At 39.8% G+C, this 17,762-nt stretch overlaps 1 protein-coding gene and 1 long non-coding RNA gene across 32 annotated transcripts in view; both read right to left on the minus strand.

The window, feature by feature from the left end:
* Window positions 1-1,926: 1,926 nt before the first annotated feature.
* On the minus strand, window positions 1,927-3,418 carry LOC147652601 (uncharacterized). The gene is made up of 2 exons (XR_015287903.1): window positions 3,263-3,418; window positions 1,927-2,988 (listed from the first exon to the last, which is right to left on the minus strand). It is a non-coding gene; the product is annotated as an uncharacterized LOC147652601 (long non-coding RNA).
* Window positions 3,419-9,304: 5,886 nt separating this feature from the next.
* Window positions 9,305-17,762, minus strand: part of GPHN (gephyrin) — a 277,246-nt gene continuing 268,788 nt past the window's right edge. For all 31 annotated transcript variants that reach the window (XM_086892689.1, XM_086892677.1, XM_086892679.1 and 28 more), the window contains 5 exons: window positions 17,195-17,268; window positions 14,485-14,549; window positions 13,131-13,234; window positions 11,900-11,996; window positions 9,305-10,319 (listed from right to left, as the gene is read on the minus strand). In XM_086892689.1, coding sequence (XP_086748815.1) covers window positions 10,186-10,319; window positions 11,900-11,996; window positions 13,131-13,234; window positions 14,485-14,549; window positions 17,195-17,268 — 474 coding nt within the window. In that variant the 3' untranslated portion in view covers window positions 9,305-10,185. The remainder of the gene's footprint in view (window positions 10,320-11,899; window positions 11,997-13,130; window positions 13,235-14,484; window positions 14,550-17,194; window positions 17,269-17,762) is intronic.

Here is a 17,762-nt window from a genome sequence, read left to right on the forward strand (position 1 = left end):
CTTTCCTGTGGAAACATGGGCATATTGTCAGCATCATGTTGGGCACTGGGGAACAGGGTTTGACAGCACAGAGATCAGCTATCACACCGTTGGGTTGGTTGTGGTTCTGCTTTTTGATTAACCTGAACAAAAAAGTAAAAGCTCCATCAATGCTGACATTTGCCATAAGATCTATCAGAGAATACACTACCAACAGATTTCATAGTGTTTTAGCTCAGTGGCCCTAGAGCTTATCTGCTGGGTTGGTGAGGAGCGAGGAGAATGTGGAATAATGAAGCAGGAATATGTATAAATGAAAAGAAGGGAAGGAAGTTGAATAAGAATAAAGGATGATTGGAAATCACTCTGTGTGTAGTTCAAAACATTGTATAGCTGATTGCTGTGGTCAGAAACCTCTTGAGTACTATTATCATTGATTACTCCTAATGTAAACATGATGGAAGAGACACTGTTCTGATGATTCACTGTCTTTGTAGCATTACTCTGATGTTAATGGGACTTGGTTATGAACCAGGATCCTGCTAAGTGCTGTTCTAAAACAGACTGGAAAAATATCCCAGGTAAATGATGTGTAAGACATGAAATTACAGAAAAATGAGAAAATACAAGAAGATAAGGATAAGTTGATAGGTATAATTGCATGATTAAGTTGTTAATGAAATCATATGTACCATTGTTACATACCATTGTCAGGGCTTGGTTTTGACAGGCATCAGAGAAAATGTGTCCTAAGAAAGAATTTGAAGGAGGACTGTGCATTAAATTTGTGGATGCCTAGTAGAATCTCCTCTAAAATGTGAGACACAGTATGTTAAAAAGATCAAGGGCTACTTGAAAATTTTATTTTAGTGTAAATGAATCAGCAGTGGAGCTATTTTCTTGTGTTGATTGGGCAACTACCTTCTTTGTAGTAAATGAGGTCTGATAAATAAAGCAGGGATAAATCATAAAGTACCCTGAAAAATTAGACTCATTGTTCATTAACATTCTGCATGTGTATCAACAATGCAAGATTTAATTAATCAAGGTAAGACCAAAGGATGTCATAATTATCACAAAGGGAGGTAGTGAAATCCTGTGAAAAACACTGTTGAGACAGAGCATGTAAATAGAATTCACATATTTTAGACACACTGTGAATACAGAATTGTAGGGGTGTGGGCTGTTGGCAGAGTCCTGCAGGGCTTTGGCCAGTGCTGGGTGACAGGCAGGGAGGGTATAGTTATATTGCCTGCAGGGGTAGGAGAATCTGCTAGTGGTGAGAGATTGCCCAGGAAAGGCTGGCTTTGATTTTGACTTGGTTGAACTGCCATTGGTGGCTAATGACCTTAATGAGGGTAGCACAGAATCATATTTTTTTCATCTACAACAATTCTAGCTGCTCCTAGAGGAAGGAGTAGGGCCTCACAAAGGAAAATGAAAACATAAATCTTTGTCCTTCTCTAATCTGCAGCAGTGCTGTTGCTGGGTTTCTGAACTATTGCCTTTAAAATGTGAGCAGAGCGAGTCTATAGGAGAAGGGAAATATATCTGTACGTGTGTAGTAAACAAAGAACAATAGTAGTGAGAATAAATAAATGAGGAGTGCTTGTTGAACTGAGGGAGAAAAATAAAAACTGTAATAATTGCAAGTAATTTTATCTTCAGCATGCTAAATGCTTTCATTTGAATGACTTTTTACCTGGACAAATTTGCTTTTGAAGATGGGAGTAGAGATAAAAAGAACATACTGTCTTTGGCTAAGAAGTCTCTGAATGTCATACATAATGGGCATCTGACCTGAATTGATGTTCTTAGAATCAAGCTTGCTGTTTATTTTGCCTCTCCATAAAAATAATTTACAAATTAAAGGTAATACAGATAAAAAGGCTATTTTTATCTATTAATAAAAACACCACTGATGCTAATGAAAAGAAACAAGCATAATCCTTCCTGATAGGCTTTATTATACTATGAAAGACCTCTCCCCACAAAACACACATTTTTAAGAACACACAATTTTAAGTGCAAAAGGGAACTTTGTAAGGCTTTCTAACAACTCTCAGCTTCTCTTTTACTGTTTATTTAAGGAAAAAAGGCCTGTGGATGTACAAACACTATTTTGCACATGCTGTTCTATACTTCGGTGTATTCTTTTTGTTTATAATTAATCATATATTTTTGGCACTGTTAAGACAATGTATTTTTGATGCTTTTTTTACATGAGTATACTGACAAATATATATAGTTTGCAAATAACAGTAGAAATGCTTGGGCTGGTCTCAGTGCCAGATGCTGACTTCTATCTTTGCACTCTTTGATTGCATGTGTTTTTGTCAGACATCGAGAAGTGGACAGGACTTAGGCAATGTTCTGAAGCCTAAATACTCCAGCTACTGATCAAGCTGACTTTAACACAAAAGCTGGAGAACAAGTAACAAAATGAATTATGAGGGAATCAATAATCCATTATGAGGGAAAATAATCCATGCAAACCTAATAAATAATTATTATTCATAAATCTTTATTAAACATCTAATTTCTAATAACCTAAGTGATGTAATGGCAAGGAGAATAGAAATGTCCTGCCAACAGTCTTTTTAAAAACTAGATGTGGTAGACTTCTACTTCCCATTCATACCTTGTTTCATTCAGGTCCACCCATTTCTTACACAGAGAATTTTTCTGATGGAAAGAGAGGACATAAGTGCCCTAGTCCTTCCTGCAGTCCCCTGGATTTCTCCCACAGCTGGCAGCATCATCAGGCAGAGTTTTGATGACATGGTTTTCCACACTGAGTTTGTTCGAGTCACGATACGAAGAAAAGTGGTGCTTGAGTGCACATACATGGGGCAGCAAGTTTTGTCCAGCAGGGTGGTTTGGAGAAACTCAGCCCAGACAGTGCTGACACCATAATACATCACATGGTTTGTGTTCTCACCAGGCCTGGCAGCAGTTCTGTTTCTTGGTTGCATCAGGGCAGAGAGGCAACAGGTAGCTTGGGTTCACCTGTAACATGAGGACATTAGGGCATGATAACATCAGAGATTTGTACACACGTATTGTCCATGCAGTGCAGGTTGCCAGAGAAGAGTTGGTCTGCTCCATGAAGGATAACAGCTGGGAGCTAAGGATGAACTCAGCAGAGGCATTGCTTTGAATAGTCAAGGCATGGCCCTGCAGTCCTGCAGAATCCAAAGGGAATGGTGGTAGAACATGGTCTGCTGGCAGCACAGGCAAGACAAGCTGCAGAACCAGATCTGGGGTCCATCTTGAGACTTACAGGAGTCCAGTCAGGAGTAGCAGGAGACAGGACTGTAATATACATCCAAGGAAATCCAAACAGGAGTTAGGGCTGGCAATAGATACAGCTATAACCTCTCCCCAACAAGAGAGAAGCTGGGGCCCAAGCTAGGGCTGAAGTAGCTCCCATCCCCATGGCAGAGGAGTGAGGTGGAGATCCCAGGTGAGGCTGGTAAGAGCATTTAAGACCTATTGGGACACTCAGGGCCCTGGCCCAAGTGTTAATAAACCAATTTAAAATGAAGCTTGTAGTTGTGTGTCTTGCTCTTGGTATGCAGCACCCACACAAGCACAGACAGCACCAATGGCCTCAGCCTTTTTCCCTTCCCTAGCTGATCAGGATGGAGATCCATTACTGGGAAATGTGAAGACACATTCAATATGTATTCCATCAGCAGCTGAGCTCAGGCAGTCTGTTCACTATCTGGCCTCTCGATCCCCATCTAACCAGCTGCTGGCATCTGGATATGTTAGCCCATGAGACTCCAACTCCACTTCTGTCACACAGACACATATACTTTGTAATTTCTGCAGGAGCTGGCTATGGGTGCACAGTGCACTTGACTAGCCCGTTTTATCTTTTTATCCCTCTATATTCTCACATTTGTTTCTCCTCAAGTCTCCTACATCTGTTTCTTTCACCACATTTTGTTCCTCTACTAAACATCCCACAAACTTTGTGCTATCCTAAAATGCCTTTCCCCTTCATCCCATGCAGAATGCATCGTGCAGTCCCAGGCAGAAACCTCCCGTGGTCTGAAAGGTGCTTGTAAGAGCCCTCCCAGCAGCTCTCATCAATGGATCTTACACCTGAGCAGGGGCTGATGCACTTCTGCAACAGCCCAGGGAGGAGCTCAGCCAGAGTGTCCCTATAAATCCTCATCTTGGGTTCCCACCTGCCCTGTACCTGTGTCCTCCTCTGTGTCTGCTGCTGATGGGCCTGGGAGAAGCTTGGGCCGGGTGTTATTTGGGTATGCCCACCCACCATCTTCTTTGTGATTGTTAGTGTGTCTGCTTTTTATCCCACCCCATAACAAAGGCCTATTTTCTTGGCTGACTTTTGTTGTTGTTGTTTTGGTTAGGGGGTTGTTTTTTGTTTGTTTTTAGTTTTGGTTTTTTCCCCTGTTAGTTTTTGTGTGTGGATTTTTTTTGGTTTTGGTTTTTGTTTTAATCTAACCCTAGTCACCACCTCTTAGAAAAAAATCCAGTTAATGGAGAAAGCTGCAGCATGACTCCTTAGCAACGCAGACTGCCAAGAGCACATTAAATCCTGTCTTCTCTGTTCTCTGGCTTTTCATAGCACGTTGGGCAATTTGATTGGATTTGGCCATTAGGGAGTAAATTACAGAAAGTCAGTCATGGATGTACCGTGCCAGCCATCTTTTAGTGAGATAGGCTCAAGTACCATTGCATCTGCATGTGTGCCTCTCCCCTCCTAAGACTGGCAGGTAAATAGTTCTCAGGCCATTTTTATTGTCATTATTCAATATCTTCAGTGATGAATAGCTACCTAGGTCTGACACAAAAGTCCTGGCAGGCAGCACAGTACACCATAACCAACCTGTTGTCATCAGCATTGGCTCCAGTTCACTCGCCTACCCAATTCCCCGAGCTCATTCTCTTGAGTGCAGCCCATGCCCCGAGCCACAAAGCTCTGCAGAGCCACATCCCAAGAGATTGATCTCCGCCTTCACCATGAACAAGCCTGTTCCAGCAGCCTCATCCAAATACAAGAAAGCTATAGGAAAAGATTAAGCCAAATTCTTTTCTCTGAAGCATCTCTATGAATACATGAGGATGGTCTTGGTCATCTGGCAGTTCCCCATAGCAGTACAACACCATCCTGAAATGAGCATAGCTGAAGAGGCTGTCAGCAGCAGCAAGAAATCTAGCTGGCAAGAAACCACAAGAAAAAAATCAGGCATAATAAGGTAAAGTACCAATATTACAACATAGCTGTCAAGCCACCAAAGCAGGTCTTCCCACAAGACATAGAGCAGATCCTCAGTGGAGGTAATCACCGCAGTCTCCATTATCAGATTGAACTGCAGGCAGCTAAATTCCAGGAAAATACCCATTTTCCAGGACCAAGAACTGCAGACAGATTGCTCAAATTTGAGTGGAAGTGAGTTGAAACAACTAAGGAAATTTAACACAGATAAAAGAAAAGTTACTCATATGCGGAAATTATTTTCTTGAACTGTAATTATAATTACTGTTCCTGGGTTAAATACTACCAATAAAGCATGAGAATTTAAGGTTATCTCTTTTAAGAAAATAAGAACATTACCAATAAAGCATGAGATTTTTAAGATCCATAAAAAAATATCAGTCAGAAGTACTGAAGAACAAAAATTATTAGGAAATAGAGAACAAACATAAATCATCATGATGTGATTAGTATGAATGAGATGGTGGTGCCTTTAATATGCAGTTCTGATCTCCTTGTTTCTGACAGAATATAATAAACCTGAAGAGGGTGAAAAGAGGAATAATGGGGATGGGTGATGTGGTTTAGGGATGGCAGTGACAGTGCTGCATTTGTGGTTGGACTTGATGGTTTTGAAGGCCCTTTCCAACCTTGATGGTTCCATGAATCTGTGATAGAGATCATCCAAATTACAGACCCTTGGATATGGTCTGTGATCACAAAGGGCAGACTGCATAGATTAGGACATTTAATTTAGAAGATAGCCATCTATAAAATTATGGGTGGCAAAGTGAGGGTGACTTCTCTTTGCTCCAAAAAAAAAATCTAAGAAGCATCAAACAGAGGTAGGAGATGGCAAATTTAGAATAAAACAGAGGAGATGCTGCTTCACAGTGAAAATGTGGGACTTTTTGCCACAAACACTGTGTGGGGGTAGTATTTGGAAGCTGGATAGTTATCTCATTGCCATGCATTTATACTTCTCTGGAGGTGTGAACTATTGGCCAGCTTTTTGCACAGGGCCAATTCAGAAAAAAAAAATAAAAAATCTAAAAGTGCACAGGCCACACAGTGCAAGGATGATTTATCCAAGGATGGCATTATGTTGTTTCCTTCTCAGCAGTTTCTTAAGTAGTCCCACAGAAGCTTCTGCTTTTACCAGACATTGACAGTGTAGGGAGGTGTGTTTGAAAGTGTCCATGTTGACTTCTTGGCCCGCTGTCTGGTCTGCACATGGTCCCAAAATTGGGTCCCCCTTTGTGGTCCAACCAGCACAACATTTCAAAATGATTAAGTCACTGGTTACTTTGCTGTAACAGACAGACCTAAATAGGAAAGGCTCTTGTCAGTCACATAATAAGGTGTTATATTGTCTTGGGCCACAGTAAAATCTGCATGAGAATGCCAGGTACTGAAAAAAACCATTTTGCATACTTCCTTGTTAGTCTGGTGGGGCAGTTTTTTGTGTGCTAATATATATGTGTACATATCTTTATACAGAGATACTTACCTTTCATTTTATCTTATACTTTTCTTGAAATAACTTTATTTTTCAATCCCTGGTTATCAAGATCAGGCTAATATCTTTGTCTTCTGTGGTATGCTCAGATACCACAGTATCTGCAGTAGTGTGAAATAAGGTTTCAGTTTTGCTTGTGAATTAACTCAGCAAAAATTACTTGGTTGCTTGCATTCTTAAACATTAAAATTTGGTCCATGGAAATGCAGAAGTCCTTGCATGGGGACAGAGCATGGTGAGTATTGCTGTATGGTGCTGGGATGGAACAAATCATCTGACCCAGATCAGTTTAAAACTAGAGAGCCTGAGCCTCTGTGCATCGCCTTTGAAGGCTCTATATTCCAGTAACTTTATCAGCTTGTGTGCAATATGGCACAAATGCACAGAGCAAGTCTTAATTGAATGCTGAATATGAGTCATTGAGCCCTTCCAGAAAACCTGCAGCTAGCAGCAGCTCATGAGCTTGTAACATTTGCAAAATGTGCAGGCTCTTCCCACAAATTACCCAAGATTTGCCTGCATTTCAATGCTGACTTTAAATGACAACTCATCTCTCTGAGTAGAGGCTGGGATAGATTTACTAAAAAACAACCACCAAGTTTAAAAGAAAACAAACAACCAAACAAAAAAACCCGTAAGAAAACACAGAAGAAACAGCTTTGTGTCTTGAGACCAGCTGGCACTAGGAATATGAAGTTACAGTTATTAGAGATCATGTTCATCATGAGGATAAGGCATTTAATTGCAACTTATGGACCAAATATTGCTATGGGAAGCTATACCTTGTTCTACAGATTGCTGCTCTAATGACCACCAGCTGCTACAGCTGTTCTGCCCACAAAAACCCTTTGTCATCAATAGTTGTGACTTTGATTGTCTCCCTAGACAAGACTAGACTCTCCTAGAGGAGTCTCTGCTTTTTTTGAGTACATGCAGAAATGCTCTTCCATGTCTAACCTGTAGTCCTTAGGTTTCACCTTTTACATGTAGCTAGTAACACTAGCTGGCTTTAGAATCAAGGAGACTACTGTAGATACAAAGCATTCAAGCAAAGAGTTTCTTACCTGGACTTTTGGGAAACGTATAAAATACCCTCACAGAAGGAATATTAGGTTGGGAATATATTCCTGAATTTATTTAGGATACAACTCTACCCAAAATGTTTGGAAAGTGCCAGCAAAAATGACAATTTTAATGATTTTTTTTCCCCCGACACTAAAAACTAGCTTCGATTTGCCAGCTAAGGCAAAAGAAAGTTTTTGGCAAATTTTGTGCTTGAGCGGTTCAACATCTACTCTTCTTATTCTTAGTTCCCTATCAGGTAAGAGTATAAGGATCATTAAATGTCAGCCCCAGCTTTTGCTTGATAATGTAGCCTGATTTGGGCTCTGACTCCTCATTTGACATTTTCACACTCTCCCACCTCTATTTCCTCAGAGGAAATATGAAGTTTGATATCCAAATGTATCAAATACATGTACTCAAGGAGTAGACTCTGCCTTTAATACAACTATTGAACTTGATTACTAGTGAGTCTTTATGTTATTGGTGTCCTTTATAAACTTCTGATTTTCATTACACATGCTGCCTTTAAGAACCCTTAACTACATTATAACAATCCTTTAGCTTATAACAGGCAGTGTTCCCCCTTATTTCTCAGAGATGAGTTAACCTCTCTCTTCTTTCTGTGGTTTAAAATATTAGTACAGTCAAAACAAGTATCCATGAACTTAATTTGGTACCACCCTGCTGCCACATAGAGAGATCACAAATGTGGACATGTATCCAGAACAAAAAAATATGATCAGCAAGTTGTGTTAGGGTTTCTCTGAACAATTAATCCCTGCACTGCCTCCAAACACAGTGTATGCTTACCTGCCTTCAACCTTTGCAATGGCCCATGCAGAGAAGTTCACAGCAAACAGTTTGGTTTTAAAACCAGCCTGAGGGATGCCCTCTGCAGTTATCATAGAACTACAGATCTGGTCCACTGTGGCAATCAGAATTTAAACCAAATTTTCTGTGTTCTCTCTGACTAAGTCTTAAAAAAACACTATAGATAAATGCTCTGGCTTCACAAATGGAGTTGGTGGGATAGCATTTTACCCATGAAGTCCAAGAAACTAGGTGTTGTAAGGTACTGCTATGGTCTTAATCCCAGATGAAATGTGTAGCTACCAAAATACACAATCAGGAGCTGAAAAGTCTCTCATGGGGAAAAACAAAAAAAAAAAAAACAAAAAAGAAAAAGAACACTTTATCAAATTCCAGACAGTGCAGCACAAGAGCTGTTTGCAAATGCTGTGCAATTTAGATGGGGAAAAAATAGTATTCTCCAGCTTTCATTAGTCTGACTGCAACCCCACCCACCTCCAAGTGCTGCTTCTGTCTTGTCCCTTGGGAGATGTAAGAGAGAGCTCACTCTGTAGTTTCACTTCACTCATGACACTACATGAGGGAAGGCCCTACGTTGGACATCCCATTTCTCTTCCTTCCTATGCTGTTCCCCCACCCCAAATACCCTCTTAAATCACTACTTTTTTGTTTCAAACAACAAGGCTGAACAGGTGAAATTTTAAATAATGATTGAGGATTTTTTTTATTCATTTAAGTTTCAATATCATTACAGAAAATGTTATGGTACAGAGTTGTTTAACATTAGTTTTATTTCTTTGCTCATTTAATTTCCACACGAATGCTGGTAACACTAATATCTGTACAAGATCAGTCTTTGATTTTTTTTAGTTTTTAGTTCTGTACATTTTTAAATGTATTGGTTAAAAAGGCTGTCAGCACTTAAGGAAGCAATTTTTTTGTTTGTTGAAATAAAAGGTATCCAGTTACTGCCCAAGAGTACTGAGCTGGGTGGCTGCCGGGACAAGAGACATCCCTGAATGCGCGGCGAGGTGAGAAAACCTCGGGGCTTCATTGGGTTCCCAGTGCAGCCACTCTGCTTTTGGCACTGTGCACATCAACACGAGATACAAGATAAAGAACAAGCAGAAGCTCTCTGTGAAGCGGTTATGAAGCATACTAATAAGGGAAATCCAAGTGTTGTCTACGCTAGTATAAATAAGCAGACAGCCTTGTTTTAAGAGCGTAAGTAGTTGTATCTTAAAGATGAGAAAAAACACAAGTTCTGCAGGCACCTACTGCTGTCTACTAAAAGCTACCGCTATTAGAACTAGCATTGAACACACAAAGCAATTGCAAGAAAAGGAAAAAGTTGCTTTGATATAATCAGAATAAATTTCTTTGTTAAGATTTGTTTTAAAGTTTGTTTTTTTTTTTTTAAAAGGTATTTATTTAAATTCCATTTGAAATATATTTCAAGATGTTGACTATACTGATCAACTTTTATCCAAATCGGAAAAACTAGCTGTGCCGTTGCATATTACAGGATACAGTCAATGATATGTGGACATGCATCAAAGCTTCGCTCTTGCTGGTGACATCATAGCCTTCCGATGACCATGACATCCACCACCTCCCCCTTGTGAAGCTCCACATACTGCTCTGTCTTTGGAGGTAGCATCAACAGTCCATTGGCACTGCGCATACTCATCAGACGACTGCTCATCTGATTCCCTACAGGAGAGAGGCAGAACAGTTTCAGTTGAGTCTTCAGTTCCAGATGCTGCAACACGGTGCAACAAACAAAAGCTGTTATGATGAAAATGTTAATGTGGCTAACTTATTCATGGAGCTGGGATCTTGCTGTTCCAAGATGGACGGAAACAGAGAACTCTGTGGAGATTTACTCAGCCTCCTACTGTGCTGGCTCTTAAAACCGTCACTCTCTTTGCTGATTGCTTTCCTATCCAGCCTTCCACATTATCTGTACTGTGTATCTTTACCTAGTAAATTGCTAATCCTATCAAAATTACTTTATTTTTGAATTTGTACACCTATTCCAATTTTACAAGCACAAAAATCAGTACAGTCTAGAATGTTTTATATATCCTGCTCTAGAATAAATTTGATTAACTTTATTCCCTTTGAACAGAATAATTTAGGTTGGGAAAAACCTCCAAGATCATTAAGTCCAATCTTTGACAGAATACCACCATTTCAACTAAACCATAGCACTAAATGCCATGTCCAGTTGTTTGATGGTGACTCTACCACTTCCCTTGGCAGCCTGTTCCAATGTTCAGCCCTTTCAAGAGGAAGTTCTTCCTGATGTCCAACCTGAACCTCCTGTGGTGCAGCTTGAGTCCATATCCTCTTGTCCTGTCACTTGTTGCCTGGGAGAAGAGGCCAGCCCCCACCTGGCTACAGCCTCCTTCCAGGTGGTTACAGAATGATAAGGTCTCCCTTGAGCTTCCTTTCCTCCAGGCTAAACAGCCCCAGCTCCCTCCGCCACTCCTCACAGAACTCTCTCTCCAAACTCTTCACCAGGTTCACTGCCCTTCTCTGGAAATTCTCCAGCACCTCAATGACTTTCTTGTACTGAGGGGCCCAGAACTGAAATAATATTTTCTGTGTGGAGACTCATATATAGTGCTTTTTGTTGAACAGTTCAGATGTAGCAAAATAACAATTAGTTGTTTAAGGACCTGAATCTCTTGCCGAAGTGTCATGGTCAGCTTTCTAGCAGTACACAGCTAAACCAGTATTCCAATCAACTACTTACCTCAACTGCAGCTGAGAATCCAGAAGTATTCCCAGGTGGCAAACATGACTAATAAATCCTTAGTCTCCTTTAAGAGAACATCTGGAGCCTCTGCTATCTTTGCTACTTTCCCAGTTCAGCTAAATCACATTTCTTTTATTTGCATTGCTCCTATCTCTGCCACAACTCGTGTTTGTTTAGTATGTGCACAACAGCAAAAGGAAGCAAATGCGCCTGAGTGCAAGTAAGCTTAGTGGATGTGTATAAAAAGGAATGTGTGCACATACGCAAGCATACAGGTGTAGTGTGTGTGTGTATTAAGGCAGGTTATTAAAATAAAGGATGTTCTAATGGTTAAACTGACAAGCCATATCAGCACTGAATTTTGTACTAATGTAGTGCATGCACGTACACAAGTGTGTCAGCAAATCAGTCCGCTTAAAGAAGTGTCTATGAAAAAAAACATGTGCACACTCTTGGTTGTTCCCAGACACATCTTTAGGAAGGCAAGGCTGTGTGTGAGTGTCTGTCAGTCTGTGTGACTGGCACTCACCTGTACTCTGTGCCCAAGGTAGTGGTTCTTGGTGATGCCAAGTCAGAATGCACCGATGATATTCTGGGCGTGGGTCCAATTTTACATCACATGATAACTGTAGGATTAAAAAAGAAAGGATGAACATGTCATGCATTCACATTGCACTGTCTAAGATAATGGAATAATCTGCTCAATTGTTCTTCCTTAGAAACAGTCTTTTCAAAAACTTGCATTTTGAGGTCAGATGGTGTCTAGTGCAAGATTAAAAGCTGAAGAAGGCAGAGACTGCAGTATTTAAGGAAATACAACTGTGATATTACAATATCAAACTGTCTGAAGGAGTCTATGTGCATGAAGTGGAATATTCCAAAGCTGTTCCTTTACTGAGAGTTTACAGATAGTATTTCTCTAGAAAAAAGCCTGGTCTCTTTGGATTACATTGCATAAAGATAAAAATGTTATTCACATTCAAAATCCTGCTAGCTCTGACAAAAGGAAAATGGCCAATCTTTGAAATAAAAAGACATACAGGGAATGGCTCATAATGGAAAATACATGCAAAAGTGAAGGTCATTGCAAATTGCTCTTTCTTTTAGAATATTTTGGCTGTGAGATAAAATCTGGTTGCTTGAGGAAGGGCAAAAGAGAGACATGGGATAAACTGTAAGAGAAAAGTGCATAGCCAAGAACACTAAGAAAAAGGTGATGTATTCCTTGGTACTTTATTTTAATCAAAAACAGAAGAAGAAGAAGAAATTATAATAACATGCCTTGAATCTATATTAAATAGAGTTACACTATCCATGATTTATTAGAAAAGTGAGAAGAGTTTAAGGAATTTATATTGCTTAGGTCTTGTGGTTTTCTTACATAGATAACAAAAAGGCTTTAAAGTTTGTATTTTCTATTGGTGATACAGAACTATCCAACTCTAAGATTTTCGCAATTACTCTGCCTAAAACAAATGTCTTTTTTAAACAGGAGAGTGTCCTTCCTGCCTGATTGGCAAATGGCTGCCTCTGCATCCATATATCTTGCTCCATTAGATGGCCATCTAACTCTAAAAAATTATGGGACTGAATATTACCATTACCAGAGACTGAGAATGTACCTCTGTTTGTGTGAAAGTCCTTCCATTGCCAGAACTAATCTAGGGCTCAGATTCCACAAACACAACAGTCTTTCAGAGCATAAACAGCTGTGCTTCAGCATCTTGAGAGAATTTTTAAGTAGAGGACAAGCTTCTTACCCTGGCTTTGATGATGGTGGGCCGAGGATCCAAGATACCCTGCATTTTCCTCAGTGCAGGAACAACAAAGAGATTGCAGGTGACGACAGCTGACACAGGATTGCCTGTAGGACAAACAACAATTGGGGCTGATGCCTTCTTGGTTTACTCTGGAATGCTGAAAGTGAACTTATGTTTTTATAGCAATTTCATTTTAAAGGACTCTACAGACCTTTCTATGCTATGTGCTGCATACAGTACAGACTGCAGTGGCGTCTGGCAAGGGGCATGTGGCAATCACACCTGTTGAAAACTACACTCTGGATGATGTGTCTGCTCCAACCAGAATTGCCCCATGTTCCTCAGGCCTCACCATTTTCCTCTGTTCTTCCACTACCTTTGTCCTATGCCTACATTTGTCTGAGGCTGGAGCAGAGTTAACTGTGCATAGTTATTGGCTCTACCCTCACAGGGCTCTTTAGTCATGACTAATGGTTCCCAGACATCAAGAGAAAAATAACTTTCAACTCCCTAACAGAGTGGCAAAATGCTTTAGTACAAATTCTGAGGAGAATCCTACTGATTTATATGTTTTCTGATGATTCACACGAGAGGTGTATGACCACCTGTCAGACACCACTGTCTTACATGTCTGGACTTCCCTAGACAACAGTTTTAAAATAAATACTATGATCAGATGGATGCTTCACTGATCTCTTCCCTGTAAGAAAATGTACTACAGCAACTAAAGCAAGAGAGGGTAGAAGCACTAGAGATACATCTGAAAACCACCAGCTTATCAAGAACAGGATTCCTTGTGTAGTCAAAATTCATGGAAAGACAGAGCAGTAAGAATAAAATAAATTCCTCCTCATTTAGAAGGACAGAAATCCATAAGAAAATCTTTATTCTAAACTAGTGCTTTCCCAGGGCACAGTCAGCAGTGGTGCAGCCATGCTGCCCTCTTTTGGTTCCACAGCATGAGCGTGATAAACAAAAATATTCCATGAAATGTTCCTTGGCACTCCCTCATTTTTTTTTCAATTTTCAGCATATCAGAGTGAATGCACTGACTCACACCCACAGGATATTTATGGTGAAGGTGCAGGGAGCTGTAGGGAAAAACACCCCTGTGAAAAACGTAAGCAAATTGTTGGATGGAAGAAATCCTAACACCTGTACTAAAAGATTCTGAGGACGGGGACAAAAAGAACTCCTTAGCACATCCCTGTAAGTCTTCTGGAAATTTCTAGAAAATCTTACATGTACCTTCCTTAGGGGACAACATCAGGCACAGATGCTGTCAAGTGTCACTATTCTGTTTCATGTCTGTCATCTATGCACAGCAACAAAAGTAATCCACAAAATGTCTTACCTGGGAGCGCAAAGATTATTTTTCTTACGCCGTCAATATCCAGAGTTGCAAAGGTTGTTGGCAGGCTGTGGAAAAAGAAAGTTATTTAATATCTGCATTAGAATTTGACTGAACATTATTGTATTATTTAAAACATTTGGAAAAGGAAACAAAACAGGGCATCTCTCTCTCAGCAGTTCATCAGCACCTGCTGCTTATTCCATACTGGAGGTATAATCTTCTCTTTGTGGTGGCAGAATAATTTTTCTGGATATTCAATTCTGAAGTTTTAAGTACACAGATTTGGAGAGGAAATAGCTAAAAGGAAATGAACTAGTAATCAAAAATCTAAATCTTCATGCTAGGAGCCAATTAACAATGAACTAATACTGGAATGATGCAATTACAGAGCTGTGTTTGTTTTTCATGTAAGGGTTTCCAATTTTTTACAACATTGGTGACTCTAATTCTCTTACTCCAGTCTCTAAAGCAGTACTGGCAAGAGAGCAGTATTTCTGAGCAGCAAATGCTAGCTAGTCTGCAGATGAACAAGTTCAGATACACAGCAGAGCTGCAGCCAAGTGACTCCCTGGTCTATCAATGAAGAGCTCTCTCTGACTTTGGGAGCTGCTGAGTGATCCTTGGTGACTTGCTGTGAGGGCTATTACTGTTACACAAATAGGATGGTAATGTGACAGCTCAAGAATGTGGCTGGCAAAGGAAAGGGATTCATTCATGAAAAGAGAATTGTATGTTAATATCATCTTTTCAAACATCAGAAATTATACCTTATAGGAGCAATAATTAGGCTGGTTTCCTTGGCTTTATGTTGAGCTGACTACTAGCACCTGGTCAGCAGATGATAGTTTACAACTGGAGATTTGCTGCACTTTGATCATTATCACCTAGTTTTGTAACTATACTGACTCATCAATATCCTATTTTACCAGGAGAAGTTAGTGTTTGACATTCCTGTTTTAAAATGGCTCTAACATGATGGGAATTATGTGCCAGACCTTCAGCTGTTATAACCAGTGCACAAACCAATGGACAAAAAATTTAATTGTTAATTCCTATCTACTGGAAACTCTGAATTCTTGTATGACATTTCAACACCATCATTGTCAGAATCTTCCAGTACTTTTTTCTCTCAGTGTGGCTAGACAAGATAACCTTACATGAGCTCAGCAACTTTCAGACCAAGTGGAGGGATGCTAAATCCCAGGCACTACCCTGCACTCATGAAGCACATCAAATACAGGCATACAAAAAATTCTGACTTCACTCTTGGAACTTACTCAAGAGATTTTTTCCCAATATAGTAAGCACAATCTACAGTCTTTTAAGAAGCAGTTAATAAAACCCAAGATACGGTATTTGCTATTGCACTACAGCTAATGAAAAAGAGAGTGCTTACATTCTCAGTAAGAACAGATAAGCAAATGTTTTGGCAGCAGTAAGAAATACCTTTCTTGTGGTATAAATAGAAAAGGGACATTTAGGGAAAAAACCCATTTCTTGAAATTTTTCCAGCTAGTTATTAAAAGTTTATTGATGTAGGTCTACAGAGGACTCACCAGAAGAAAAAATTATGTTTGCTTACGAGTAAGCCAGAACCAGAATTTAATACTCTGAATTCTCTAAATCGAGTTATCCCTTGTCAGTAGTGCAGATTCTGCTTCTGGGACTTCCCCACATCAGTTGTAGCAGTATGACAGAAGCAGTGAGCAATTTCCATGCCTGGGCTACATCCACCACGGGGAAAAAAACAAGCTTTTAGCTCACTCATTCCTTTTGTGGAAAGGAGGTGGTGGTAGGAGCAGCACAAGCACTAAGCCCACACGCAGTTCTTTACCAGACTGTGTGCAGAGACAGTAAAAGTATTTGTCTGTTTTCACAGCAAACACCCACTTGCAGCTCTGCTCTGTGACAGCAGTTCTGGGCTAGAAGGAATCATTCTGCAAAGCTGTGCTTGATCTTGTGTAGCTGCACCATTCTGACCCAGCTTGCAAACCAAATGCCCTCCACAGGAAGAGAGGCAGAGGTGCAGACATCTTTCTGTTCCTGTACTGTGTAGAAAAGGGAACTCTCAGTTTTCAACATGTGTGATTTTCATTCTCTCTACAGAGCACACTTGCAGACTCACTGATGAGCAGCATCACAGTGTAGAAAAGCAATGCTGAAACAGTTTTCTGAGGCAAACTAAACACATAAAGGACTCTGCTTACTTTAAAACTACTATGCTCAATATGCCAGTTAGACAAAGCTTTGTAAATTAGCTGTCATTCCACCTCTCCCAAGGAACTGCTTGTAGGAATATAGTTTATGCAAATTTTGAAGTGAAATGAGATACTCTTTAAGCAAACTGTCCATTTAATGTCCTTATATTTCCTGGTTATTCATGGTAATGTTAATGTGAGCTCTGTGATCACACTGAAGGCTGTGGCAATGTTTTATACCATGCTGGTTTCCCACCAGTCCCCAAACCTAATTTGCAACAGTTATCAGAGAAATATCTCTTACTGATAAAAAATAATCTCTCTGTTCCAGTTAATTTCACCCCTAAAGATGATGACTAATCTGAAGAACATTGATTTTGCTGCTTTTCCCACATATATCTATCTTGTGGTTTATAGTACATTTGTAAAAGTGAATCTACTGAAGCACTTCACTAGGATATTTGGCCCAATGTAGCCTCCATCTAGGCTGCCTAAGCAGAAAGATTTCTTACCCAGGTTTCATAAAAACTCTGCCAAAGTGAATCTGTGCGTGAAGATCAATATCCAGCACCTGTTTAAGATAGTCCTGTTTAATTAAAAAAAAAAATAAATTAAGTAACATCAAAGTGGCTTTACATCATCTAAGCATTTGAAGCAATTAATTAATATCAAGAGAAGATGAAAATTTGCATATCCTGAAAGTGCTACAGCCCAGTGGGGAATTTCCAGTATTTGAAAGAAAGTGTTTTGGAAGAGAAGAAGTAAAGAACAGGCTCATTTAGGTGCCAAACCTGACTATATTTCCTTAAAATGCATCTGCAGCACCAGAATCTTAGAGCACCCCACAAATACCTACTACTAAAACATTCTCTATGTCAAAGGTGGAAAACAACCTTTACAATTCAAAGTTAAGACTTTAAATAATCAAGTTATTTAAATTTTGCCATGGAAGTGATCTAGTTGTAGATTCAGAGATCTCCTACTACTTTGGAATGCAACACTGTACTGTAGAAATCATAGTTTTCCATGATACTGTCATTATTGTAATATCTTGGGTCTAATGGTCTAATTCACAGTGGT

This window comes from Cyanistes caeruleus, chromosome 6 (assembly GCF_971803275.1).
Source record: "Cyanistes caeruleus chromosome 6, bCyaCae1.hap1.1, whole genome shotgun sequence".
In the NCBI taxonomy this organism is placed as follows: Eukaryota; Metazoa; Chordata; class Aves; order Passeriformes; family Paridae; genus Cyanistes; species Cyanistes caeruleus.